Source organism: Aspergillus fumigatus, chromosome 2, assembly GCF_000002655.1.
Source record: "Aspergillus fumigatus Af293 chromosome 2, whole genome shotgun sequence".
Taxonomy (NCBI): Eukaryota; Fungi; Ascomycota; class Eurotiomycetes; order Eurotiales; family Aspergillaceae; genus Aspergillus; species Aspergillus fumigatus.
The window spans coordinates 753529-777074 of NC_007195.1; the positions used below are offsets into that span (position 1 = coordinate 753529).

Genomic DNA, 23546 nt, shown 5'->3' on the forward strand with positions numbered 1-23546 from the left:
GCAGAGAGTTATTGTTGACATCCTTGTCCGGCGGCGATATGTTGTCCCGGCCTGAAGATCAACAGGAGTTTCCCACGGCAGTCACCACCACCACTGAAAAGTCACAAAAGTGCTCGTTATATCTACAGATACAACTTCTTTATAATTTGGTCGGTGTTGCCTATCGAAATACTGCATTTATCTAAGTCGACGTGTTGCTACTTCTATACATGAGCGAATAGACGTGCATATATTTTTCGCCTGCTGCAACTCTTTCTCCAAGACTTCTGTGCATTTAAGGAGTCGCTCTACAGTGGAACATCCTTAGCAGGATCCCAGCAAACAGGAGCATAAATGCCGGTGTTCAGACTCTCCATGTCTTCGCCAGACAATTCAAAGTCAAAGACTTGCGTATTCTCAACTATACGGGAATCGGTTACAGACTTCGGAAGAGGAACGTACCCCTGCAAGACTCCATTAGTCACGGACTCAGTCGATAATAGCGACAAAGGAGGTACCTTCTGCAGACTCCACCGGATCAGTATTTGAGCTCCTGTCTTGTTGTGCTTCTTGGCCAAGTTCTGTAACACAGGCTCGTCCAGGCGCTGAGCTTGAACAAGAGGAGAATAGGCTTCAATGACAACGTTGCGCTTCTTCAGCCAGGCAACGATGTCCTCTCGCGCACACCAGGGATGAATCTCATACTGGCCAACAGAAATCTCGCCTCCAACACCGCTGTTAATGTACTCCTCCAACTCCTCCAGATGGTGAATGCCATAGTTGGAGACACCAATGGAACGAACGTGGCCTGCCTTCTGAGCCTCCACGAGGGCGCGCCAGGCACCAAGACGGCCCTCCTTTCCACCGTAGGGCGCGTGCAGCAGAATTCTGCACCCAAGTTAGCTAGGGGCGTTGCTCGATCGTCGAAGGCCGGGTTTATCCGCCTTACAGATCGATGTAACCAAGATCAGTAGCAGCGACACTTTGCTCAATGGCTTCCTTGGCCTTTTCATAGGACATGGAAGACGCGGGAACCTTGGTGGTGAAAAAGATCTTGGAACGGTCAATTCCAGACTTTTTCATAGCTACCGCACATTCTTTCTCATTCGCATAGTATTTCGCGCTGTCAATCTAGTGGAGCAGGGCTGGTTAGCCTCGATTGCCTGGTGCTTCAATAGTTCTCATGGCACCTACATGGCGGTATCCAGTTTCCAGGGCCTTGAGAGTGGCCTTCTCGGTGATTTCGGGTGGCCTGCATTGCCATCTACAGGTTAGGCATGGAGTTTCAATCCTGAATGATGACTTGCTATCGTATTTCAACACACGTTTGATAGACCTTACGATCCTTGCGTCAGCAGCTGATTTTCATAGGCGAAACTACATCACTGGTGGTTTGTTACTCACACCGAACCCAACAACCGGGATTTCATATCCTGAGACCATTTTGTAGGTCGACTGAAGAGATGGGGGCGCCATTGTTGCAGTTACTACGGAGTGGTATAATGACAAAAAGGGACAATCAGTGGACAAATAGAGCGGATGGTTGAGAAAACACACACAGCTGCACGGACTTGGAGCCGTATTTATACCACCGGTTATTCATTGGAGTCCATGACGATTTGGAGACCTTGGAGACCGATAGTCGCTCCCGTTTCCCTCCCCGAAACTCAGTCAATGCCATCATGAGTTTCCTGATGGGTCTTGCGGTGGGGTTCACCTAAACGTGGGGCAATTGCCGGTTTTTGGGAAAGGATAACGGCATTGAGTTGGCTTGGCTCAATATCAGGAAGACTAAAATTGTTGGAGAAAACCGGCCATAAACCGGCCTTGGTGTTCCTGAACCTTCGTTTTGGCCCAGAGGCAAGCCATTCTGATGATCTCGGGACTCTCCTGAGGCGATGTACGTTCCTATCATCGACAAATACTGCATACTATGAATGACATTGCTTGTCTATCTGCACAACTGATGGTTTCAGGGTTTAGGGTTCCATCTTTCTTATCGATAAGCAACTGCGCTAGTCCTATTCAGGAACTGTCCCGCATCTCCTGAAGTTGCCTTGGCGCCTGAAGTTGAATCGTCTCTCAACTTGACGTCGGTTTTCTTCATGATTTGTGAAGGCAACAGTGTCTCTTCCTCCATTGGCTTGATTGAGTGTTAAGCACCTCCTTGGGGGAAGTATAATCCTATCAGAACAACTTATAACGCTCTTACTTTGGAATATACATACTATTGGCTGTCTATTTTTTCAACATCCCACATCTATACACCTACTGGTCAAATGCGTCTAATAAAGAACAAGATAGAGCACGGTGGCTCAGGCACCGTCACTCTATGTCCTGAAGAGCCAGAGGATATGGTATGCGACCCGTTGCTCCACTGGATACTTAGCTGCTCTGACGACGGCCCTGCATTAAGTGGCACGCCTACAACCTGATCAGACCTGGTGACCTCCTTCGCGCAAGCGCAATCCGTCGCGTCACAACGACACACGACACCGGTACAACAACTTCATCCCGGGTCCACTTAACGCTCGAAATCCGCGTGAAAAGTTTAGATTTCGACCCTCAGAGCTCCCAACTGCATGTCGGAGGAACAATTGTGAACGAGACACCGCACACCAAAGTCGGACAACATCATACATTGGATTTGGAGCTGAATCGCAATTTCACCTTGGAGAAAGAGATCGGTGCGAATGGGGAAGGAGTTGGGTGGGACAGTATTGCTGTACAGATGCTCCAGGATGCCGTTGACGAGAGCGGCAAACGGAGGGCGGAAGCGGTTGCTGTTGTGATGCAGGAGGGACTGGCCCACATTTGCTTCATTGGGCAATTCCAAACCGTCTTGAAGCAGAAGGTCGAGATGTCGGTTCCGCGAAAACGACAAGGCGGCGGAGGCGGGGATCATGATAAGGTACTCCACCCATCTGCTAATCCACTGGCGTAGAAATAGTTACTTACGCGAAACAGGGAATGTCAAAATTCTACCAGGTAACATTGGACACACTTCTCCGACAGATGGAGTTTAACACCAGCGCTACTTCTCTCACGAGCAACGAGCCCGTCAAGCCCGTTCTTCTTGCGTCGCCTGGCTTTGTCGCTGCCGGATTCCAGAAATACATACAGTCTGTTGCCTCGACGACTACACCTGCCCTCAAACGACTCTTGCCGAGTATTGTCGTCGTTCACTCAGCCTCGGGCTATTTGCATTCTCTCGCGGAGGTTCTGCAATCGCCTGCAGTGAAGACCATCCTTGCGGATACCAAATATGCCCGTGAGACCAAACTGATGGACGACTTTCTTGGGCACCTCCGCAAAGAGACTAACAAGGCCATCTATGGACCTCGTGAGGTCGAGGCGGCAGTCGACCAAGGAGCCGTGGGCCGTGGGGGCGGTGTCCTCATTATCTCAAATCGGTTGTTCCGGTCACAGGACGTGGCGGAGCGCAAACGATGGGTGTCCCTTGTTGACCGAGTCCGGGACGTCGAGGGGGGCGAAGTGCGTGTACTCAGCTCCGACCATGAGAGCGGGAGAAGACTGGACGGATTGGGAGGTGTGGCCGCTTTGTGCACGTTCCCAGTAGTCGAGGAGGACTTTGAATCGGACGAAGAACCTGCTGAAGCTAGCTGATCATCTTTGAGCAACGCGCAACGGAAATCCATGGTCTTCAGAAGTGGGGGCAGACATGCCGACATGACCGACACGTTTTAGAAAGATACCGTTGAACAGAACAAATCTCGGCGCGTGTATCTTTGCACTAGCGATTACATTTTTGACCATAGACAACGATCCGATACCATCATCTTCCGCCCACATGCATCCCAGAACGGAAATAAAGTTCCTCATGTCCGTATATGTCCGATTGCGTGGATATCCCTGTTCTATGTTAAAGCGATGATTACATAGCCTAGCCCGGAATAATATCCCCTAGCTCATGCTCCATCTTTAGCCGCATGTCTGAAACTCAAGCCCGGCTCACCACTCCTTTGCGCGGGGTCTGCTGCATGTCCTGCAGGTTAAGCGCCTACACCGTATGCTCACTGGTGCGTAGTTAATCCATACATATAGCCCCCACCGCCGTGGCGTAGTCTAATTTTCTTTTTGAAAAGAGGGACAGATGCACATGCTCTACTGCTTATCTCCTTGGACCTAGTTTTCAGCCGCAGATGATTCTAAGTATGCATAAGGCCTGATTTGGCTTGTGGGAGGTTCTAGATTCAATTCTCGAAAAGCAGGATTTGGGTATTTCCACATGTAAGCGTAGGGAATCGATCGGGCCCTGTTTTTATGCCTTGGAGGGTACTGCAGTGGCCGCCCCGGACCTCTCTAGTGTTCCTTCAGACTAAATACTGTCTCACTTGTTTTTGAAACCCCGAAATATAGAAGGTTCTATGTATTCATATGACCAGTAGACGTGCTCATGGCAAACTTCGTATTGACATGGCTCTACATGAGTCGTATAGAAAAATTATGTCCATGAAAAAATCGGCGAAGAGAAAAATATGCAAAGGAGGTGAGATGCCACTAAGGCAATGGGAACGCAATGCTATGCGCTGCGCCTAACCCTGCTTATCAGAAATGCTATCCAACACGGCATGTGCAAGATGAAATCAATGCGCTTGTGGACAATGTTTGTGGAAGTCAGCCAAAAAAGAAGAAGATAGAGAGTTCAGTAAAGATACGGCCCCGCGTCGCTGTTGGCTCTAACTCGTTTTCCAGTCCGTGAGCGCTCCGTCATCTGCGATAATAAGCCATCGGCACGCTCTCGGCTTTCAGCTTCCATGTCTTTTAGTTGAGCCTCACACTGCTGCGGGGTGTACGTCCCTCTAGCGCCTAGGTCCCTCATCTGCATCAACGAATGTTAGCACACGGAGCATGTATGGGTACGTCATGGAAGAAGTAATGGAACGACCTCACCTTTTGAGCAATGATACGATACTTTTCACGTTTCCAATGATCTCGAGCTCTTATGAGAAGTGGGATCTGGGGCTCTGGGTTATTATTAACTCACGACAAATCAGAGGCTAGAGACATGACACACATACTCACATCATGCTCATCCCACCGCGCTAGCCGTTCTTTGCGCCGGCGCAGCATCCGCATTTGCAGGCGTGCTTCCGATGCATCTTTGTTGAACTTTTCGCGAAACATCTCCCGGATGACTTTCCATGCCAGGTTCTGTTCTCGCAATCCCTCGACAAAAGCATCTTCTTCCTCGGCTTGCGGGTCGCGCCGGCCCCGGCCGGGAGCGCGGGACCTGTGGTGGGAATGCAGATCAATATGTCCTTGTCGCCGTTCTTGCTCTAGTCGCTGAAGTCCCTCAGGATGAGGCAGTATTGAGACCGGGGTTTCGCGATTCGAACTTGCGGCTTTCGGGCTGCTTCTTCGAGCTCGTTTCGCTGGAGGTGGATGTGGAGACAGTGTAGCTTCAGCATGGCCAAAGTCGTACTGATCTATAGCGTGTCCCAGACCCGCCGTTACTGTTCGGGGAAAATCACTCGGAAACGGTGCTGTGATCCCGAGCCCATGTTGCGCGACCGTTTCAGATATATTATACTGATATTCTTGCGAACGATGGCTGACAACCGGGCTCGGTCTTGCCTGGATAAAGGAGCTGTCTGGGAGACTGATTGGTGTTAAGATAGCGGCGGACGGATATGCAGCTGCTGTGGTAGAGTTCGGATGGTTCATTGCCAGATACGGAGACTAAGCCGCACAAATGTTTGGTCAGCGAGCTGAAACACCGGACAGACGTTACGGAAGGTTGGCCTACCGTTTCAACACAGGACCATTGAGGCGGTAGTGGCTCATAGTATTCATCCAAGTCATCACCCTGTCTTCCTGGAGTGGCCTGGCCATAGGGCATTTGACCGGCGAACCCGGAAGGAGTTTGAGGATACATAGAGCAAACACGGGACACGCGCTTAGACCAGAGCGAGAGCCAGTGAACTGATGTGTGGTGAAAAGATGAAACGCTTGATGAAACAAGCAGGAGGACAAAACAGGTGTCGGCGGCAAGAAGCAGAAGGGATGGACGACTGAAAGTAATATAAAAGCCCGCCAGGACGACTTCAGAGTAGTCACTTCTGCACAACAGCTGATTTTTATTTCTCGAGGTACGAAATGAAGGTATAGAATGATTTGCAGACGAGAAGAACATCCAACAAAAGTCTGATCCAGGTTCATATACGCCAGTCGGGATGATCAAACCTGGTCGAAGTGCCTTGCAAGGCAGGCCCAGATTCGAGTATCTCTCACGTCAACGGGCCAAAAAGCCCCAGAGAGCATCGGATATACCGCCGTCTATCACCGTGCCGCACAAAGATGCTCGTAACGAGAGGTGTAGACACGACGATGGCTCTGCATTTAAGCGCCTGGCTATCCCGGAGATGGGGTCCGAAATGTTATCAAAAGGAAGCAATATCTTCTCCTGCGATGACATGACAGCTAGAATTCCAGCCCCCAAACTCTCGGGGCGCAGACATCAGCATCTGGCCCACCCTGATCGATGGAACGAAGGGTAGGTCCCGCAGCATCAAAGTCCCAATGCATCGGATCACCCAGTAAGGGACGGCGGGAGCCTGTAAAATGGCATTTGAATGGCATCAGTCGCTTAGTGGCCCGCTGTAGCAGTTCAGGAGTCAAATGATAGTAAAGGGGTTAGCGCTAAAGATGTCGAAGGACTAACTAGCTAGTGGAGTAGGATAGGAATTGGACGCTCTCCATGATGCCAGTAAGCGGATCATAGGATGAGTGCAATAAAAAAAAAAAGAAAAAGGGCTGAAGTTCCAGAAAAGCAAGTTTACATCCTTGATTCCAGACAGCTATGGGGCCAAGGTACGGAATAATTGACTGCTCAGCATGACTTAGGGGGCAGGAAATCATTACTAGAAACCCACTTGGACTATGTCAGAGAAGACAGGTCTATGAAGGAACAGTCCGTGTCCTGAGCCAGGCACGGATGCACGGATAGCGGCCCATTAAGCGCTTGTTCGTAATTGCGGCCGCAAACCACTGAAGGATTTGGCTTATTCAATGGGCTCCGAGATGTGTCTTAGACGCCTGATCTGACCGAGCTAAACTAGTTAGAGGAACTAGTTCGAAGCCTGAGCCATGAAGGTGAGATTTTAAGCAGAGCCTGGCTCAAAGCCTCAATCAATCTCCCGTAATTGCGCATCGCTAACTGGTTTGGTTGCATGACTAGCAAGCTTTCAATGAAAAGTATTCCCATCATTATTAATGTCTCCCCGGTTGTCTGCATCGCTCGATTCAGAGCCACGTGTCCCACAAAGACCATGCCGCATACGCGCCAGAGAACATGCTTCCTGCCAGTCGGTTGAGCGGGTTGAGCCATCATTTTCCAAATCAACGTTATCTCCGGGATGGCGCTGGCGTTGGCGCTTAAAGAGCATGAACCGTTTGCTCAAGAATAAAAGGATGACCCGCTGAAAGAAACCAAGGTCGATTCAGCTGAGCAGTGTCTCGTCGAGCTTGGCATTTCTTGACAAATTCATAATGGTACTTTTTGTCTGATGGGTAGTTAGTTAATTTGACGAATGATTTGTCATTCTTTTCTTCCAAGGCTATTTCTTTTTGGCAATTTTCGGCTCTAAAATCATCGAAATGACACAGGAAGACATTGGCACGTGATATCGCTGGATTTCGGCAGGCGGTGCCAAGATTTAGCTTACTCCTACTCCGTAGTGCTTTCCGTCTTCATCAACTCATGATGGGGACAACAATGTCTGAAGTTGATACTCGAAAGAAGAATCATCCGCCTTGCAAGGCGTTCTTCTTCTCCAGAAATCATTGGATCCTTGTCTATTTGCATCTTGGACGGATAGAAGTATAACTCGACCCTTCTTCCGTGGCTATGCCCTGGCGCAGCAATGGCTTAGAGTGACTCTGAAACACTGGACTCTGTCTGGCTTTTGTTTCAGGTTCCACTAAAAAATAAAATCACAGCTTAGTCGGCGGACTACCATGGTTCTCCGCACTACTTTAAATTGATGACCTAGTCAAAGGACCTGTATGATCCTCATGATCTTGTTATAACCTAAAGGTAGATAAGGCGAACTGCCCATTATCAAAAATAGCATTGATCGATGATTGCGCCTTGAGCCATTATCCGAATAATCCCCAAAACATTGCCGGAATCACTAACTGATACTCCAAAGCCAAAGAGACACTGGGATAGGGGAGATCAATCCACTTGCTCCAGGGTTCCTATATATAAGTATCGCCAACGGCAGCGATTATCAGTCACGATTGGACGTGACCGATGTGTGATGCAATGGGCTCCGCCCACCAGTTTGATCGTCCATACTGTTATCCTCATCCTCCAGAAATCCCTCCAAGCCTTCGTTATCCGCATCCCCGGGCTTGCGCCGGGTGTGCTCGTCCAACATATCGTCCGCTGAGATGGAAATGCCGCGAGCACCCCAGCGGTTGTTGCGAGGCCTATCACCACCATCACCGCTCTCCCCTTCCATTCCTTCTCCGGTAAGGTTCTGCTCTTCGTCCAGGCTTTCTCGTCGCCGTCGGATATTGAACACCTTGTTAACTATCCAACTTTTGCTATAATCTTCCGAATCGACCACACCACCATTTCGAAGCTTGACGCGCTGACGAGAATAGTAGACCCAAGCAAAATCAACGTAGAAGGCAGTTTGAACGATACCAAATATCATAGCGATTGGATCCCAGTGTTTCTCAGGACCGAAGCCTCTCACAAACCAGTTCAGTATGTAAAACGCGCGGTAAGAGCCCAGAGCCAGGAGATAGTATGAGTCGATGACCGTAGGAACGGTAGTCTGGCGGAGTAGAAGGAGCTGGGGAAGCACGCATACGGATTCTAGGATGATGGAGAAAGACCACATTGTCTGCATAATACTTCAATTAGCACTGGGGCAACAAGATCTCTGTGTGTACGGCATGCTAGACCCACCTCGGTGAACCAGTGGATTTTGAAGAATTCTTTATCATCTAAAATTGGAGTCACGATTGGCGCTAGGACAAGCGAAAGCACGACAGAACCGAGAGCCATCTTCCATGCCCTCTCTCTCTCACGTGTCCGCGGATAGACCTTCATCATCAAAAAAATGATGTAGAAAGAAGACAGTATATAGAAAAACTTGAAGAAAACGAGGTAGATGCTTCTCCAACCACTCCCTCGGAACAGATCAAGGTAGCGTGTGACAAACACAACAGCATAAAGCATCTGTGTAAGTAGCGAGACACCTGACGTTCAGAATCGAAGAGTCAGTTGCACGTTCCTAGCCAATGGCGAAGGGCGGGAGTGTCTGTACATACCTTCCGCACTTTTGTTCCGATGAATGGCCCACATCAGGATGCATTTCGACGATATGTGAGACAGATCGCCTAACAGGCGAAAGACGTTCATACTCATCTTGGTTTATTCTTCGAGGACTTGAGGGAGCCCCGACTTGCACTCTGATGGGGAAACGCTGAGATACAGTCTGGAGAGTCACCGTCAAAACCACCGTCAATAACGTTCAATGGATCCAAGCAGGCGCTCAGGTAATCTCGTTACTGAAGCTTGGTTTGTGGAGAAGACAACTTTTGGAGCTTGGGGTGTGTTGGGACTCCTCACGGGAGGCCAAGATAAGATTACCTGGTTGCGGCGGTAGCTGAACGTTGTTGGGCTGCGAGATGACAGTTGGAATTGTCGACAGGTGGTGTCGGCAAGGAAAGAAAGAAGACTTGTATACTCAAGGAAGATAATCACTTAAAAAAGAATCAAATGCTGATAGTGCATGGTGACTGATAGAACAGAACCAGAGGTCGAGGTACGTAACAAGAGGTAGCAGCCGTGAATCTGTTATCTCAGCTTCTCCTCAGTGATCCACCGCCCATCCGGCTTTCCCCAATATGGTCTTAGAACACGGGGCCGCGTTGCCCATCACGTGAGTAGCTCCAGATAATGTGACCGACATCGACTCTTAGCTCTTGGTCCAGGCGCTCCAGCCACTCCAGCTCTTTGCGAACATAAGTAGCTCTTCAATGGCGTAAACCGACAATCTTTTTCCTAGGATAGGTTAAGATAATTTCGCGAGCGAGCTTATTCTTTTTGCTCTCCGTATCCTTGCTATATTCTCCATTACCGAGCATCTGAGATTTGCTGACTCGACAGCGCTAGGGGTAAGTGCATTTGTAGTGATGAGATAGGACTGTTGCGTCGTACTTGAAGGTTCTGTCTGCTTACCAGTTTGGTGTCTACTGGACGCTTAGGCGATATGCTTATTAGAGATCGAATAAGCATAATCTTGTACAATAAATTTAGTACAAACTCTGATGGTACTGGATGTTCAGTGGTACCAGATTAGAGAATGCTTTTGATGGGCTTGCCGTACGGAGTACTCCGTACATCTGGGTCTCTTTTTATTCCGCGATAAGCACGGTCATCAAGTGCTTGGCTGAAAAGAATGCCGGTACTTCGCATTTCAGCTCGACATGCCTTTCTCTATTGCAGGTCAGTCGCTTATGATGTTACGCTGAAGATTGGACACCTTATATGGAGTTCCAATAGCTCAGTCGTCGACAGGAACAGAAATATGACTGCTTACCTGATGTGGATCTCGATAAATTGAGATAATGCTTATCTGGATGATCACTAACTCAAACCACTATACGATCTTGAGCTCTTCAACCCTGAACCATTTGAGGTATCTCCTATCTTATTTTCTAATCGATGGTCGGTACATGCTAGACAGGAACTCTGTCATACTGGCAGATTACCAGTGGGGATCAGCACAATGTTGCAAGAGTCATTACATCAGATCTCGCCATCTTCTGTCAAAGGTGGTAGTACCTATATCACTGGTCAAGTCACTGATGTACGTGATTTTGCAACATATCCCGACGGAGCAGGCACTTCTGTCCTCAACGGACAAGTTTCGTATTGTCTGACTGGTCGGATTCTGCCTGATTGAGGCCTTCAGCTTACCCCGCACTTGTCTGGAGCATTGACGCTCGGTGTACAGGGCTGGACTGTGTATCTTGGGTACGGTACAGAGAAGGTGTCGCAATACATACAATTACACCAATAGACGAGAGCATCTTTGGATTTCTGAGGTCGTACTCCGTTCCACGCTGTCGCTTCTGGAGACTACAGAACAGTAGTAGATATACAAAGTTCTCCGGAGTTCCTGGCGTCAGCTTGGTTTCAGTTTCTTGTCCACCATGAAGAGATACTCGGTAAAGTAGCTGGGCCATATTACTAGGTACTGGCCCCCCACTTGTCCTTACTCTGTGTTATTTCTCTACGGAGTAATCTAGCTGCCGCCTCTCGTACCAGTAGTTTACAGGATCGCAACTTGCACAGGACAAATCCCGCCACCTCCCCCTCCATCTTCGTCTTGGCTTCTCCGTTGCCTACCATCTAAGCGGTTGTTCCCTTAAAGGATGATGAAGCTGGCCTTGTTGTTGTGATTGACCTTGATTCTGCAAAAGAGTATAGATTCACCCTATAAATAAGCTTACAGAGACTATGGAGAAGAATCAGTAATTCTATACAAGTATCAACTCATCTAATGGAGCAAAGCACGAAGTCGTCAAGCGTGCTTTGGACATGTTGGAGAACCCACATACCCTGCAGTTAGCAAATGTGGCTTGCTGTATGAAGGACAGTACCAGATCCTGCTTGCCTTCTCACATGGTACGAGAGCCTGTCCCAGGTTTGAGCCGTCACATTAGGAACGGAAATGCTCTCTGAAGGGATGCAGGCAAATCACAAGTGATGGTCTCTTTCTTATGAGGGTAATCTCTATCGGCATCAGATGTTCATTGGTTAGCACTGTCCAAAGACAGAGGCGAAAACGCAAGTAAGTGGATTCGGACTGAGCGGGAATGAACGAAGAATGGATGGAGGATGGTTCTCGATGCTCCCCTGGTCTTTTCTATCACAGTCTTTCTTCAACCCTCCGCAGACTTTTAGCCAGAGGTACCTATCAACTCTTGCCTATCCTCTATAAATCGTAGTGATTTATCCGTAACATACTGATGTTTCGAAATATGAGTCTAACAGTGAATATACATCAAGTATTCAAGTACCAAGTACTTTCGAGATGTATGTAATGTAGCTAGTTGACGTACTTTACCTACCTGGTTCTAGGTACTGTAGCTCACACTTTTAGACTAGCTGACGGTTACTGGATCTGGCGTCCAGCATTGTTACAGAGAAAGACGAACTGTTGGTCTTACTGCTCCCTTCCCATCATTATTATTAGTTCCTTTTTCTGTTTCCCTTGCCCTCCCCTCTCCCTATTTGTTTATCGATCACTTCGTCAGTCTACTTCTACTCGTCCTCCCACTGCTGCTTCTTCAACCTCCGAATGTAACTTGTCTCTGCTACTGACAACTATTACCATTACCCACTCTTCAGCTCGCGTTAAATACTTCTGATGTTTCCCCTCATTTACTCTCCTTGAGGATAAAGATACCAATAAAATGAACTCTGACGATCAGTAAGCCTCACTCTGATCTCACACTCCTCTCCGTTCCCTCCTGTATCTCCACCAGGTCCTGACAAAGAGTGTCTTATCATCATCGACTCCAGTCAACAACATCGAGTCAGTCCGTACTATTTTCAGCCAATGTATCCAAAGATGCTAGAAAACTACTCCTGTGATTGTGCCTGAACCTGTTTATACATCCCTTTCTCTTTCCCTTCCCTCGCCTACTCTTCCCTCTGAACACTCACTTTCCTACCCACTCCATCCCGGCACTCTCTTTTTTTGACTTAATCGCATACATACAGTACATGCATGCATGCATGTATCACCCTACGGTCGCTCCTTTCTACCCTTCGCTCATTTTCCCTCCTTCCTTTTCTGCGGCGCTACCGCCACACTGTGATATGCGCCCGTGTCATCACCGCGTCTAGTGTAACAAAACGAGCCCACTTCCCTAGGCTTTGACGGCCAATCTACACAAAACTCCTGTCAGTAGCAGATGGGCTAATCTCCTACGCATGTGTATTGACAGATGAATCGTCGCAGCGTGACTGGGACAGCGGCGTATCTTCCAGCATGTCGTAAGTGAACTCTTTCTTGTCCTGCGCGGGAGCTGAAGACCTTCTTTCCCTTTCCATGTACCCCATATACATGGGACATACATGTACATGCCATAGGCATGTTTCTCTTGATACACTTTCCGCTCATGGCGGGAAAAGGAGCAAGTCTCACTTACTAGACTGACCTGGAGTCTCTCTTCATTCTCTATTTGACTAGGTCGCCTCCAACATCCAAGCGCATCAAGACAACTGTCTCCACCAGCGTACCACCACAACTCCTAACACAGCAACAAATCAATCCCTTCCAGAGAATCCCTACTTACGAGGGCATTCCTATGCCTTCTGCTCAGGTGGCGCCTCAGAACTCCCGCAAACGCCGCGCTTCACCCCAGTCAAGTGCCGCAGCAGCCATGGCTGCACCAGTCACTTCTGCTTCAGCAGATGCAACACAGACCCCCCAAAGTGCCCCAGAAGCGGCCCCAAAGAAGAAAGGACGGACCAATACTCCGTGGACGGCGGAGGAAGAACAGAGACTCAAGACGATGCGCGACGCGGGTCGCAGCTGGAGCGAGATTGCCAAGGTTCGTCTCGATGATCCACCTTTTCTTGATAGATCTCGCTTCGCTGATTGTTTGCTCCTTTGCGAACCCTGCAGACCTTTCCCACCCGAACTGAGGGGAGTGTGAAAAAGCACTGGTACAAGGTCGGGCGTGTTCTCACTCCCATGAACTCAGACATGATACTTATATCGGTCACAGGATATGCATTATGCTGAGTTCGCAGAAGAAGAGGTACTGCCTGAATGATTATTGCATGATCTTTGCGCGTTGACACCATTTAGTCGGTTGCCCTACGGGAGGCAATAAAAGAATACGAAGCCAACAAGTGGAAGGTCATCGGACAGAAGGTTGGAAAGCCTGCCAAAGTTGGTTGCCTCTTCCCCTAACTTGCTTGATGTTCGATTCCTAAATCATTGTGTATAAACAGGCATGCGAGCAATATGCGAAGGAGCATTTTAAGAATCTTTGATTGTGATATGGCATTCAATGACGTGACGATTTTCATGCAGGATAATGATGCAACGCTCTATATATTGAAGTTCGGAGCTTCTTGGTGGGCACAGAGCGCATGACACGGAAACCAGGTTTAGGAACGGCACAGGTTCATGGAGTTCGTCGTTTTTCATTTATCCAGTCTATGTTCTTTCGTTTCGTTGGGTTTTCTTTCGGCCGTGCTCTTCTACTGTCACTATATGCACTTGACTTCACTTGTTCATTTTCGATTATAAGCATCTCTCTATCAAGGTTGATGCATGCGCTAGAGTCAATGTGATTGCTTAAGACATCCCGAGCCACACGAGCCAATGGAGCCGTCCCTTGTTTCATTCCCCTTTGCTTAACAATATTATCATACACAGTGCTACCAAGACGATAATGTACATCGTAGTAGGGCTTGGATGGCCCAAGCTCTCCGAGGGCTGATCGTTGAGGGTCTGGGGGCCCCGCGACAAAAGAGATAGAGATCACAACTACTTGTCATGGTTATCCGATACTTAATCTGTTGTTTATCTTGTACCTCCAAATTTCGACCCATAGTCCCGTTGAGGATGATTTTCGCCAAGGCGCGAAGGGCGGAGACCAGAAAAGAAACGTTTTTGACGTTGAAAAAAGTTTTCCACGGTGGGAAATAAGTACTTGAGAAACTTTCCTCGGATCCCCGCTCGTTTCTTTGACTCTGTTTTTTTTCTTTTCTTTCTCCTCTTCATCATACTCGTGGTACTTATCCTTGCGTCGATCAAATTTTGTCAAAGAGGAAGAGGCTTGCGCCCATTGGCATATCATCGAGTTCCCCACATACTACTTATTCAGTACGGAGTTCTCTCCATCAGGGTGTGGAGACAATCCTTCATCGGATCAAAATTCGCATAGTCAAAAGATTCTCCTGCCGTCGATTACCGAGTCATCGAGTATCACACCGGTTCAATCTCCATTGCGCCCCGAAGCAGCATTCCAGTACATCTCTCCTGTCTTCTTTAATCTGCAACAGATAGCTTTCAAGCCAATCATGAAGACGAGTAGCCTGGTTTTGTCTATCGATCAAGGTATCTAGATAATCTACCCGCATGAAGACCGGTGTTCGGCTTCAGTGTTGCGTTTCACATATCATCCGGTGGTCATTGTCGCTAGTCGCATCGTCAGATTATCGCCAATGGTTCCTGGGTACATGTGGCGTCGCTGTTGTCGTTCTGAGATCATACGGTTGAACTTGATCTGGATAATTCCAGCGAAAGGACTCATGCGCGCTCTTTCAGCTTCAAGCCCTTTCAAATGTATATGAAGACTAACTCAGGATAACAGCATGTCGTCTGAAATCGCAAATCCATCGCTAGGGATGCACTCCGAAAAGGAGCCTTCGGGCTTCCGTTCCGAGGAGCAACCGACTCCTCGTCCTCACAAGACTGGTGAAACCAATAGCGAGAGCCCCAGTGGCCGCGTTATCCCGTCTCGCGTGGGTATGTATCTTAGGAGATTCGAGCAACAGCTCGTCGAGTATAACTTCGAGGCTCGCGGCATCGAACGAGTGCATGAGGGTGAACGCATGAAAAAGCTCACCTGGGTTTCCTACACCCAGGCCTTCCTACTCTGGGTCTCGATCAACCTGGCAGCAAACAACATAACTCTGGGAATGTTGGGCCCTGTTGTTTATGGGCTCAGCTTCCTCGATTCGGCGTTGTGTTCTGTACTGGGTGCGTTGCTTGGTTCCATTGTATCGTCGTGGATGGCTACTCGAGGACCTCTCTCTGGAATCCGCACCATGGTATGTTCTCGTCTCGCTTAAGGGATTTGCGCGATAAGCACCTTTCTCTGACAGTGATGCAGGCTTTCGGCCGTTATGCGATGGGATGGTGGCCCAGCAAGATCGTCGTGATTTTGAACTTGATTCAAATGCTCGGGTATTGCCTCATTGACTGCGTAGTTGGAGGACAGATCTTGTCCGCTGTTTCACCAAATGGGAATCTGTCAGTTGCAGTTGGTGAGTAACATGTCACTTATTACTACATGTCCTTAAATTGACAAGACGAAGGTATCGTAATTATAGCTCTGATAAGTTGGGTCGTTGCCACCTTCGGCATTGATGCCTTCCATTACTATGAGCGGTATGTAGAGCTTGAAAGAGTTGTACAGACAAAGACTGAACGTATCCAGCTACGCCTTCCTTCCTCAGATGATTGTCGTCTGCATCTTGTTCGGCGTCTCCTCCACGAAATATGATCTGTCGACGCCATCGATGGGAGATACTCGCACAATCATTGGGAACCGGTAGGTTTCAGAGATATATCGTGACAAGACTTTGTTCGCGCGTCTGACGCCATTAGGCTATCATTCTTTTCGATTTGCGTGAGTGCTGCCATCACCTATGCTCCCCTGGCGGCAGACTTTTTTGTCTACTATCCAGAAGGAACCTCCAAGTTAGCCATCTTCTCCCTATCCTTGTCCGGCCTGATGGTTTCCTTCACCCTGGCCTTCCTCGCCGGTATTGGACTCGCCTCCGGTATACCTTCCCACCTAGAATACAGCGCAGCATACGCCAAGGGTGCAGGTGCCCTCATCGTCGAAGGATTCGGCCCTCTGCACGGATTCGGCAAGTTCTGCTCCGTGGTTGTCGCCCTCGGCTTGATCGCCAACACCGTTGCGCCGACATACTCTGCCGGGGTCGACTTCCAGATCCTTGGCCGATACGCGGAGATGGTTCCTCGCGCTATCTGGAACACCATTGGCGTAGTCATCTACATCGTCTGCGGGCTGGCAGGGCGGAGCCACTTATCCGAGATTTTCACCAACTTCCTGGCGCTTATGGGATACTGGGTCGCGATCTGGTTCGCCATCATTCTCGAAGAGCGGTGCATCTTCCGCTTGCGCAGCGGATACAACTGGTACGCCTGGAACGATCCGTCCAAGTTGCCCATGGGCATTGCAGCCTTTATCGCATTTCTGGTGGGCTGGGCCGGTGCAGTCCTCTGCATGGCGCAGCTGTGGTACATTGGACCGCTTGCCAAGTTGGTCGGGGAATATGGTGCAGATGTAAGTGCTATCATCGTTCCCGTTCCAGTAAATTCCCCCTGACTTTCATAGATGGGCAACTACGTGGGATTCACGTGGGCCGGCCTCGTCTACCCTCCTCTACGGTACATTGAACTCCGCTGGCTCAAACGGTGAGTCTTCTGGCAACTGAGTACTTTAGATGCGACAAAGAGTTGTCTCAGCCTAAGAAATAGGCATATACAACTTTTAGAAATGTAAAGGCCCAGAAGAATGTTTCGTCGCGAGAATAATATTGAAAAGTTCGTTGTTGGATTCCTAATGCATATACGCCTATTCTATAGCGATTATGCCATTGACGAATTTAAGCCATCAGTTCGTTCCGTCGTTAAAATTGCTGATGCCTAATTCACATCCATTCGCGCACTTGACTGGCATTTATGCCAGTCAAAGGCCAAGCCACAAATGACGGCACGGGGTCTCAGTCTACCTCCAGTTCTTCGGTATTCCCGTAGATCAGGCCATACTCCTTAATTCGTACTAGGCCATGTCATGCCATCCAGCCGTGGTTGCATCTCAGCACGTGTCGTCACATCCTTCCTCAATCTTGCATAGACTTGGCCTTTGGACGAAGTCCGTCATGGAAGACAATCTACAGTAAATCAGTGGAGCTAGGAAGAAGAGAAATCGACACTACACAAACACTAATTGCACTCCTTTCAATCAACTTCAACTATATTCTACAGAAAACAAAATAAAAAATCCCAGGGACGGTTAACAGTAAAGCTACAACCGCCTTAGACGCGTGACAAATAAGCGGTCAGGTGGGAATACTAGCTATTTGACGTTTGCTGTTTATCGTCCGTTCTTTCTCCTAAATCGTTTTTCGTGGAGGAAGAGGCCAAAGGACAATCGCACAATATTCGTAGCATGGAATATTTACCGGTACCAGTACTCAGGCTTGACGTAGTCGGCGAAGGTCTTGGGTTCCTCGTGAGGGGGGTGGTGGCTGTGATGCTCGTCTGTGAATGGATATGTAAGAAGCCGAAAAACTAACCGAGAAAAGGCAAGGAGCGATATGATCCAAGTGAAGGGAACTTACGAGCATGGGGGTCCTCATCAGGTCCAATATACTCGAGCTTGACGACATTACCACACTCGCCGCAGCGCTCGATAGGACGATCACGAGATACCTATGGTGAGAGAAGAGATATGTTTTAGCCATCTGCGCAATTTGGGGGCACAGAGCCACAAAGCATGCAATACTTACCGTCAGCCAGACAGTGTGGTGAGAGTCAGCGGGGTATCCAGTGCAACCGGCGTACTGCTCGTCACCAGCGCTCTTGACAATGATGGGGTTGTCAAGGGTTCCTAATGACGCAAGCTTCGTTAGTCACGATTCAAACGCGTGACATTTGCTGCTCCCACGCCTTATTTCCTGCAAGGAGATCCGCATACCCTTTCTGGAGGCGTCGAGGGGTCTCATGTCGAAGATGTCAATGCCCTGCATCTTTCCGATAAGTTCCAGACGCTCAAGACCGGTGGCCTGCTCAACGTCCGTGGGGACGGTACCGGGCTTAGCACCGGGAGCAATGAGGTCATCTTCAGTCTTGATTTCTGCAAAGCAATCATAAAGGTCAGCACAATGCCTGATACACAGGGGTGTTGTAGCCGAGGGAAAGTCAATGGGATCCCGCATGACGAAAATGTAAGAACGAGACCAAGAACGAGCCCAGTGGCACATCGCATAGCATAAATAGGTACTTCTCGACAGAGACACCGATTGGTATTCTGCGGCGTTCTCGTAATGTTGCATGATAGATAGGAGACCGGACGATCGAGTTATCACCAACCTTCAAAAGGAAGAATCTTGCCCTCCTTCTTCACCTCATATTTCTTTTGGCCTAAAGCATGAATTCCAATGTTAGCCAGAGTACCATACAGAGGTTATCGACAAAGTTATCCATTGCCTTGTGCAGACTCAATTGGGTCACGCAAGGGACAATGGTGTCATCGAGGTGGTGCTGGCTATTTATGTGGGTTCACGTACAGCGGACGACGGAAGAGGAAAATGGACGAGCAGCAACGGCTCTAACAGGGGCGCGCCTTGCAAGGGCGAAAGCTGTGCGTTGGAGGAACATTGTCCTAGGCAATTGATGGTATCACGGCTGGACGAGGGGAGGGAGAAGGGTTGGTGGAGAGGGAGTTTGGAGGTTTGAGGTGAGTTTGAAGCCGTTTCGGCCCGCTGACGACTGGAGCACCTGACTGAGAGCCGCCCAAACTTCCGAGTCGTGCGCTGTGTCTTACTCAGCAGACCCAATTGATTGGTTGCGGAGCTTCTACGGTACACCACTAATACCAGTATAGCATTCCTTCCCGTTCCGGTTGTCCACTCAGGGCTTAGGGCTAAATAATTGCTTCCATGACGGCATCGCAGCATTACAACGCCTTTGGTCCAAAAGACTGTTCTAATCCCTATAATACAAATATATACACAATGCTGTAATAGGTATCTTCCATAGCCAGCCATGGCTTCTCTCTGTCCATCCGTCACAGAAGGGAAAAGGAGAAATTCGAGAAAAGAAGAAGTAGGAAATCCCACGCATCATTGACCATTCCCGTCCTTGGGTATGCCATATGATATCCATCAAAACATTTGTCACAGTTGAGACGCTTTTTCCCGACAAGCTGCTGGAGTAAAGCCATTGCCAACCTTCCCTGCGACTATTCGCCATCGATCATTCTCGTATTCTTGTATCGCACGTTGCAGTCGTTGAACCTAGACAGGTATCAGTTAGTACGTCAATGGTTCCCTTGGTAAGTTGACGGAACGCCCCCATAGAGCAATACTTACCATCTCATCTGTCCATGTCACATCCTTGGCCTTCAGCTTGGTACAATAACGAACTTGCAGCGTGCCACTCGTTCGACCAGGAAAGAAATCGGCAATTTGCTTCCACGTCAGATTCTTGTTCTCTTTCAACTCAACCAGTAAGGCGTCCTCCTCTTGCGTAAATTTAAGTTTTGGGCCTCGTGGCCTGGGAGCCGGATCAGGCATGCCTGGTTGGCCCACCACGCTTGGTAGTCCTGAAGGTATAGGAGACGTTTCTGCATTCGTGCCATGCCGCTCTGCAGAGTGAAGCGATGCCTGCGGGGGTAGACGGTGGTGGTGATGTTGTTGAGGGAGCGCCATCGACTCAGGTGGCCCGAACCCATGGCTCGGCATCGGCTGATGATGGTGGTGTTGTTGTGGCGGTCGCTGCTGCTGTTGATGGTGTGCTTGTTGCTGTGAGGAATCGCCTTGGACAGAAAAGAGCATCCCTGGGGATTGTGCTGTCTCTGTAGATGCCTGCGTGGGAAGCGCTGACAAGCGCGGGCGAACTCCATGGTCCCCGTAGTCACCCTCGCCCTCCGCCTCGGAATGGGGTCGTTTCTTGCCGCGTTGAACTGGTGGGATCTCGAAGGTGGTAGGGGTGTACTGCATTGGAAGCTGTCTAGGGAGCATGTGCGCTGCTGTGAGAACAACGGACTGCGAGATGTCAGGATTTGCTGCTGGGAGAACGGTCGTGCTTGCATGATGTTGCTCGTATGCCGTGTTGTGTGGACTACCCTGCGGGAACGGAGGGTTGGCCTCTTTATGACGTTGAAGATGCGAATGCTGCGTTTGGTAGGCGAGTGCGTTCTCATGCCCCTCCGGTTTAGCATGTTGGGCATAATCAAGAGCATAATCTCGGTACGGATCCGCCAGCGTCACAGACATACATCAGCTCTGCTAGGGCTCCGAAGCCCCGGCAGGCTATTCGATCTTTTTATGAAAAGCTTCGAACGAGATCTGACTGTATAGAAGATGATTGGTGATTGGGTATTGTGACAAGGGGAAACGCTTCGTTAATGTCAGAGATTGCGATGCGATCGTTAGCTAATGCGAGGAGCTGCGATACGAGATGATTTCTCCATGCACAACGACAGCGAGACTCTTGAGTAAACCGGTCCTACCCTGACTGGCCGCCAGCGATGTGGTGCGCGTTGATACGCGCTGATACGCGCTGACTGTCCCACTGGTCAATAAGATGGAATATATCCAGATGATGTTGAGCTGGGGGGGGGGGGGGGGCGAATAGAAGCGTGGGATGCATATCAAGTCGAGAAATGTCCGGGGGCAGGAAGGGCCATTTAGGACTTCTGTTTCTGATGAAGTCCCAGGCTATAGCTTACTTGGGGGTGAACTTGGCAAATGGAAACAGCTTCCTCTTACCAGGGTACGATGGCCAGTTGGGTCTCTGAAATGGAATGTTTTAAACACGGTCGTCAACGCACTAGTTGCGATGGGTCAGCTTGACCGGATCGAGGAACGGACAGCTCAGACACAGAGCTCAATTGGCATCAGGGGAGATTATATGTGGAAATGGAACTTTCGAGGCCTTCCTTGTCGTTACTGAAGTGTGCAAGGACACGGAGATAAACGAAGAGAAAAAGGAAATTACAAAGACCGAGACAGGCTCAGATAAATCTCTCGTAAGGCGCACACCCTCTTCGGTAATAAACCGCAGTCTCTTTATGCCGGCCAACAATACAGAATAATGGATGCGAAGACAGGAGAAAAGTTCTAGAATGAAAAGGGTCATCAGATGGTAGACGAGAGGCGGAATTCATACATCGCAGAATCGGTACTGAGCAAGAAAATCGCCCATTCGACGGATCTGCGTCTCCAGTCAAGCTTACCTAGCCGCAGATGGGACCTAAAGCATACAATGACGACTGTACTGGAACAAGGCAATTTAAGGCACTGAGAGGTTATTTGCTCCTTGCCAGGCTGCCCGATGACTGCCAAAGTACGGAGTATAGCAGGTTCCGGAAAGGTCAAGAAGGCGGGAAGCAAACCGACATCAACACCTAAGCTTGAAACACTGCGCTAGACAAAGAGAGTCTCATTTTTATCTTCTCTGTCACCATGCATGTATGCCTACAGGATCAACAGGAGCGGAGACAGTCAAGTCCACTTATACCAGGGCTGGGCTAGGATAAACTAATGCTCACCTATTGGATACGAAAGATGATGAGCAGGATGCTGGACGTCGGGCTAAAGGGATTCGTTTTAGATACCGACATGTCGTAGACTAGTCAGACTGAAATAGCCAACGCCCCTGGTTGACCGTCGAGGCAAGACAGGGTGGTACTTGTGTGGTAGAGACTCCACCCAAAGACAGGCCAATCAATGAGAAAGGCGCTGAGCACACAGGAGCAACCGGCGAAATTTCCACGAGGTAAGACGGGAGGTGACCAGAGTATCAGAACTACTACTAGCGCAAGGATGCTAGCTAGCTTATGGCTGGTGTTTGGTGGGCCTGGCCCTGCCAGGCAGTTCCAGCCTAGCGTTCTGACTCGAGCATAAGAGAACGATCCTGGTCTATAACTCCTGTAGGTCTCAAAAAATGGTGTGGGACCTCGGGGTAATGTCATGGAATCAAGCTGCGAATGCCAGGCTCCGAATCCGTGATAGAGCAAGTGGCAATGCTGTCAAGCAGGAGACGTAGGATCTCACGCAGGCTAGTGTTTGTGACCTGAAAACGTACCCACTCAAAGTTCCCTTTGTTTTATTTTCGTCGACAGCTTCCCTGTTTCTCTTCGGATGGATTTTTCTTTTTCTTTCTTTTTTCCTTTTTCGCCAGAACGGCTGTCAGAAACCAACAACGGGATACCTGAGTCCCCTGCAGCATAAGTTCGAGACCGTCAAAGGACTGTCGGAGGGAGCTTTTCCCGAGTTTGTTTCGCTGAGGTTTTTGGAAAACAGAAAATACCTCCTGAATGAGAAGGGTACGCCCTCCCCAACTAACGGTCGGATTTCAATTGCCTAGTTTCCGAGAAGGCTTGTGGTCCGTGTACGTTCGTTGACTTGTGAGTTGGGACTCGGCGAGGGACTGTCAACCGTCGTTCTCATGAGCTTTATCTAAATCCGTCGAGATCGCCATCAACATGGTGTGTTTGACGGGCAATCCGTATGCGAAGTAAGCTAGACCCGTCAGTTGATTAGGATCTGTCATAGCGAACGCTGGTGGATATGATCGCAATCTTCAGCATGCCTTGCAATCGATGATTTCCACCCACTCCTCACGACTGTAACAACTGTTGGGCCGCATAGAATTTGACTTTGGTTCTAAAGTCCCTTGAGGCAATGGTGAAACGAATTTTCGCTCTCTCAAAAGAAACCGCTAATAGTTGGCCAAGAAATAAAAAAATTGAGGTTGCGCGATCCCCATGACTTAGAAACCGAGACCTACTGTGTACCCTGGAGCCACCGGAGCCAGCCGGAAGGAATGGCGTTAGTCTAAGCCTTCAAAAAGACTGAGCCAGAATGGAGCAGCAGGAAGCCGGGAGGTTGGGAGATGGCTGAGTTGCTTCATCACTAGTCTGCTGGGTAGAAAGACAGATAGACAGGAAGAAGTGGTTGTCAAATGTCGACGTAGCGTGGGTCCTGTTGGTGGGATGATCTGAAGCCA

At 49.2% G+C, this 23546-nt stretch overlaps 9 protein-coding genes across 9 annotated transcripts; 4 read left to right on the top strand and 5 right to left on the bottom strand.

Annotated features, from left to right (window-relative positions):
• Positions 1-106: 106 nt before the first annotated feature.
• On the bottom strand, positions 107-1455 carry AFUA_2G02950 (aldo/keto reductase family protein; the record flags this gene model as incomplete). The annotated part of the gene is made up of 5 exons (XM_744336.3): positions 107-443; positions 498-867; positions 929-1110; positions 1174-1281; positions 1384-1455. The coding sequence occupies 5 exons, from the start codon at positions 1453-1455 to the stop codon at positions 288-290; spliced, it is 888 nt and encodes a 295-aa protein (XP_749429.2). The 3' UTR covers positions 107-287.
• Positions 1163-1700, top strand: AFUA_2G02940 (uncharacterized protein; the record flags this gene model as incomplete). Its single annotated transcript, XM_077804058.1, has 2 exons — positions 1163-1425; positions 1622-1700. The coding sequence occupies 2 exons, from the start codon at positions 1163-1165 to the stop codon at positions 1698-1700; spliced, it is 342 nt and encodes a 113-aa protein (XP_077660222.1).
• Positions 1701-2258: 558 nt separating this feature from the next.
• Positions 2259-3606, top strand: AFUA_2G02960 (putative translation factor pelota; the record flags this gene model as incomplete). The annotated part of the gene is made up of 3 exons (XM_744338.1): positions 2259-2336; positions 2396-2890; positions 2947-3606. The coding sequence occupies 3 exons, from the start codon at positions 2259-2261 to the stop codon at positions 3604-3606; spliced, it is 1233 nt and encodes a 410-aa protein (XP_749431.1).
• Positions 3607-4385: 779 nt separating this feature from the next.
• On the bottom strand, positions 4386-6727 carry AFUA_2G02970 (uncharacterized protein). Its single transcript, XM_077804059.1, has 4 exons — positions 5750-6727; positions 5022-5682; positions 4894-4959; positions 4386-4822 (listed from the first exon to the last, which is right to left on the bottom strand). Exons 1-3 carry the CDS (start codon positions 6134-6136, stop codon positions 4919-4921), a joined length of 1089 nt encoding a protein of 362 aa, XP_077660223.1. The 5' UTR covers positions 6137-6727; the 3' UTR covers positions 4386-4822; positions 4894-4918.
• Positions 6728-7644: 917 nt separating this feature from the next.
• AFUA_2G02980 (ER lumen protein-retaining receptor) lies at positions 7645-10459 on the bottom strand. Its single transcript, XM_744340.2, has 3 exons — positions 9289-10459; positions 8924-9216; positions 7645-8858 (listed from the first exon to the last, which is right to left on the bottom strand). The coding sequence occupies exons 1-3, from the start codon at positions 9383-9385 to the stop codon at positions 8235-8237; spliced, it is 1014 nt and encodes a 337-aa protein (XP_749433.1). The 5' UTR covers positions 9386-10459; the 3' UTR covers positions 7645-8234.
• A 1767-nt stretch (positions 10460-12226) lies between these two features.
• On the top strand, positions 12227-14440 carry AFUA_2G02990 (SANT/Myb-like DNA-binding domain-containing protein). Its single transcript, XM_077804060.1, has 7 exons — positions 12227-12461; positions 12982-13030; positions 13227-13590; positions 13665-13712; positions 13768-13800; positions 13851-13934; positions 13997-14440. The coding sequence occupies exons 2-7, from the start codon at positions 13026-13028 to the stop codon at positions 14036-14038; spliced, it is 576 nt and encodes a 191-aa protein (XP_077660224.1). The 5' UTR covers positions 12227-12461; positions 12982-13025; the 3' UTR covers positions 14039-14440.
• A 36-nt stretch (positions 14441-14476) lies between these two features.
• On the top strand, positions 14477-17476 carry AFUA_2G03000 (purine-cytosine permease family protein). Its single transcript, XM_077804061.1, has 7 exons — positions 14477-15110; positions 15367-15826; positions 15889-16042; positions 16094-16166; positions 16216-16329; positions 16386-17091; positions 17143-17476. The coding sequence occupies exons 2-7, from the start codon at positions 15368-15370 to the stop codon at positions 17224-17226; spliced, it is 1590 nt and encodes a 529-aa protein (XP_077660225.1). The 5' UTR covers positions 14477-15110; position 15367; the 3' UTR covers positions 17227-17476.
• A 512-nt stretch (positions 17477-17988) lies between these two features.
• Positions 17989-19190, bottom strand: cox5b (cytochrome c oxidase subunit IV; the record flags this gene model as incomplete). The annotated part of the gene is made up of 6 exons (XM_744343.2): positions 17989-18071; positions 18152-18242; positions 18320-18420; positions 18508-18666; positions 18903-18953; positions 19100-19190. The coding sequence occupies 6 exons, from the start codon at positions 19188-19190 to the stop codon at positions 17989-17991; spliced, it is 576 nt and encodes a 191-aa protein (XP_749436.2).
• Positions 19191-19708: 518 nt separating this feature from the next.
• AFUA_2G03020 (SANT/Myb-like DNA-binding domain-containing protein) lies at positions 19709-20809 on the bottom strand (the record flags this gene model as incomplete). Its single annotated transcript, XM_744344.1, has 2 exons — positions 19709-19828; positions 19904-20809. The coding sequence occupies 2 exons, from the start codon at positions 20807-20809 to the stop codon at positions 19709-19711; spliced, it is 1026 nt and encodes a 341-aa protein (XP_749437.1).
• Between the last annotated feature and the right edge of the window lie 2737 nt (positions 20810-23546).

Bases quoted from the DNA above. Each gene is read 5' to 3' on its own strand.
- AFUA_2G02970 (XM_077804059.1), bottom strand. From the start codon at position 6,136: ATGTTCTTCTCGTCTGCAAATCATTCTATACCTTCATTTCGTACCTCG. The intron at 5,683-5,749 runs GTAGGCCAACCT...TGTGCGGCTTAG, and splicing joins AATGGTCCTGTGTTGAAACG to TCTCCGTATCTGGCAATGAA. The intron at 4,960-5,021 runs GTATGTGTGTCA...CCAGAGCCCCAG, and splicing joins GTGGGATGAGCATGATGTGA to ATCCCACTTCTCATAAGAGC.
- AFUA_2G03000 (XM_077804061.1), top strand. From the start codon at position 15,368: ATGTCGTCTGAAATCGCAAATCCATCGCTAGGGATGCACTCCGAAAAG. The intron at 16,043-16,093 runs GTGAGTAACATG...GACAAGACGAAG, and splicing joins GAATCTGTCAGTTGCAGTTG to GTATCGTAATTATAGCTCTG. The intron at 16,330-16,385 runs GTAGGTTTCAGA...TGACGCCATTAG, and splicing joins CGCACAATCATTGGGAACCG to GCTATCATTCTTTTCGATTT.
- AFUA_2G02980 (XM_744340.2), bottom strand. From the start codon at position 9,385: ATGAGTATGAACGTCTTTCGCCTGTTAGGCGATCTGTCTCACATATCG. The intron at 9,217-9,288 runs GTATGTACAGAC...TCTGAACGTCAG, and splicing joins TCGGAACAAAAGTGCGGAAG to GTGTCTCGCTACTTACACAG. The intron at 8,859-8,923 runs GTGGGTCTAGCA...AGTATTATGCAG, and splicing joins AAATCCACTGGTTCACCGAG to ACAATGTGGTCTTTCTCCAT.
- AFUA_2G02990 (XM_077804060.1), top strand. The intron at 13,591-13,664 runs GTTCGTCTCGAT...CGAACCCTGCAG, and splicing joins GCTGGAGCGAGATTGCCAAG to ACCTTTCCCACCCGAACTGA. The intron at 13,801-13,850 runs GTACTGCCTGAA...GACACCATTTAG, and splicing joins CTGAGTTCGCAGAAGAAGAG to TCGGTTGCCCTACGGGAGGC.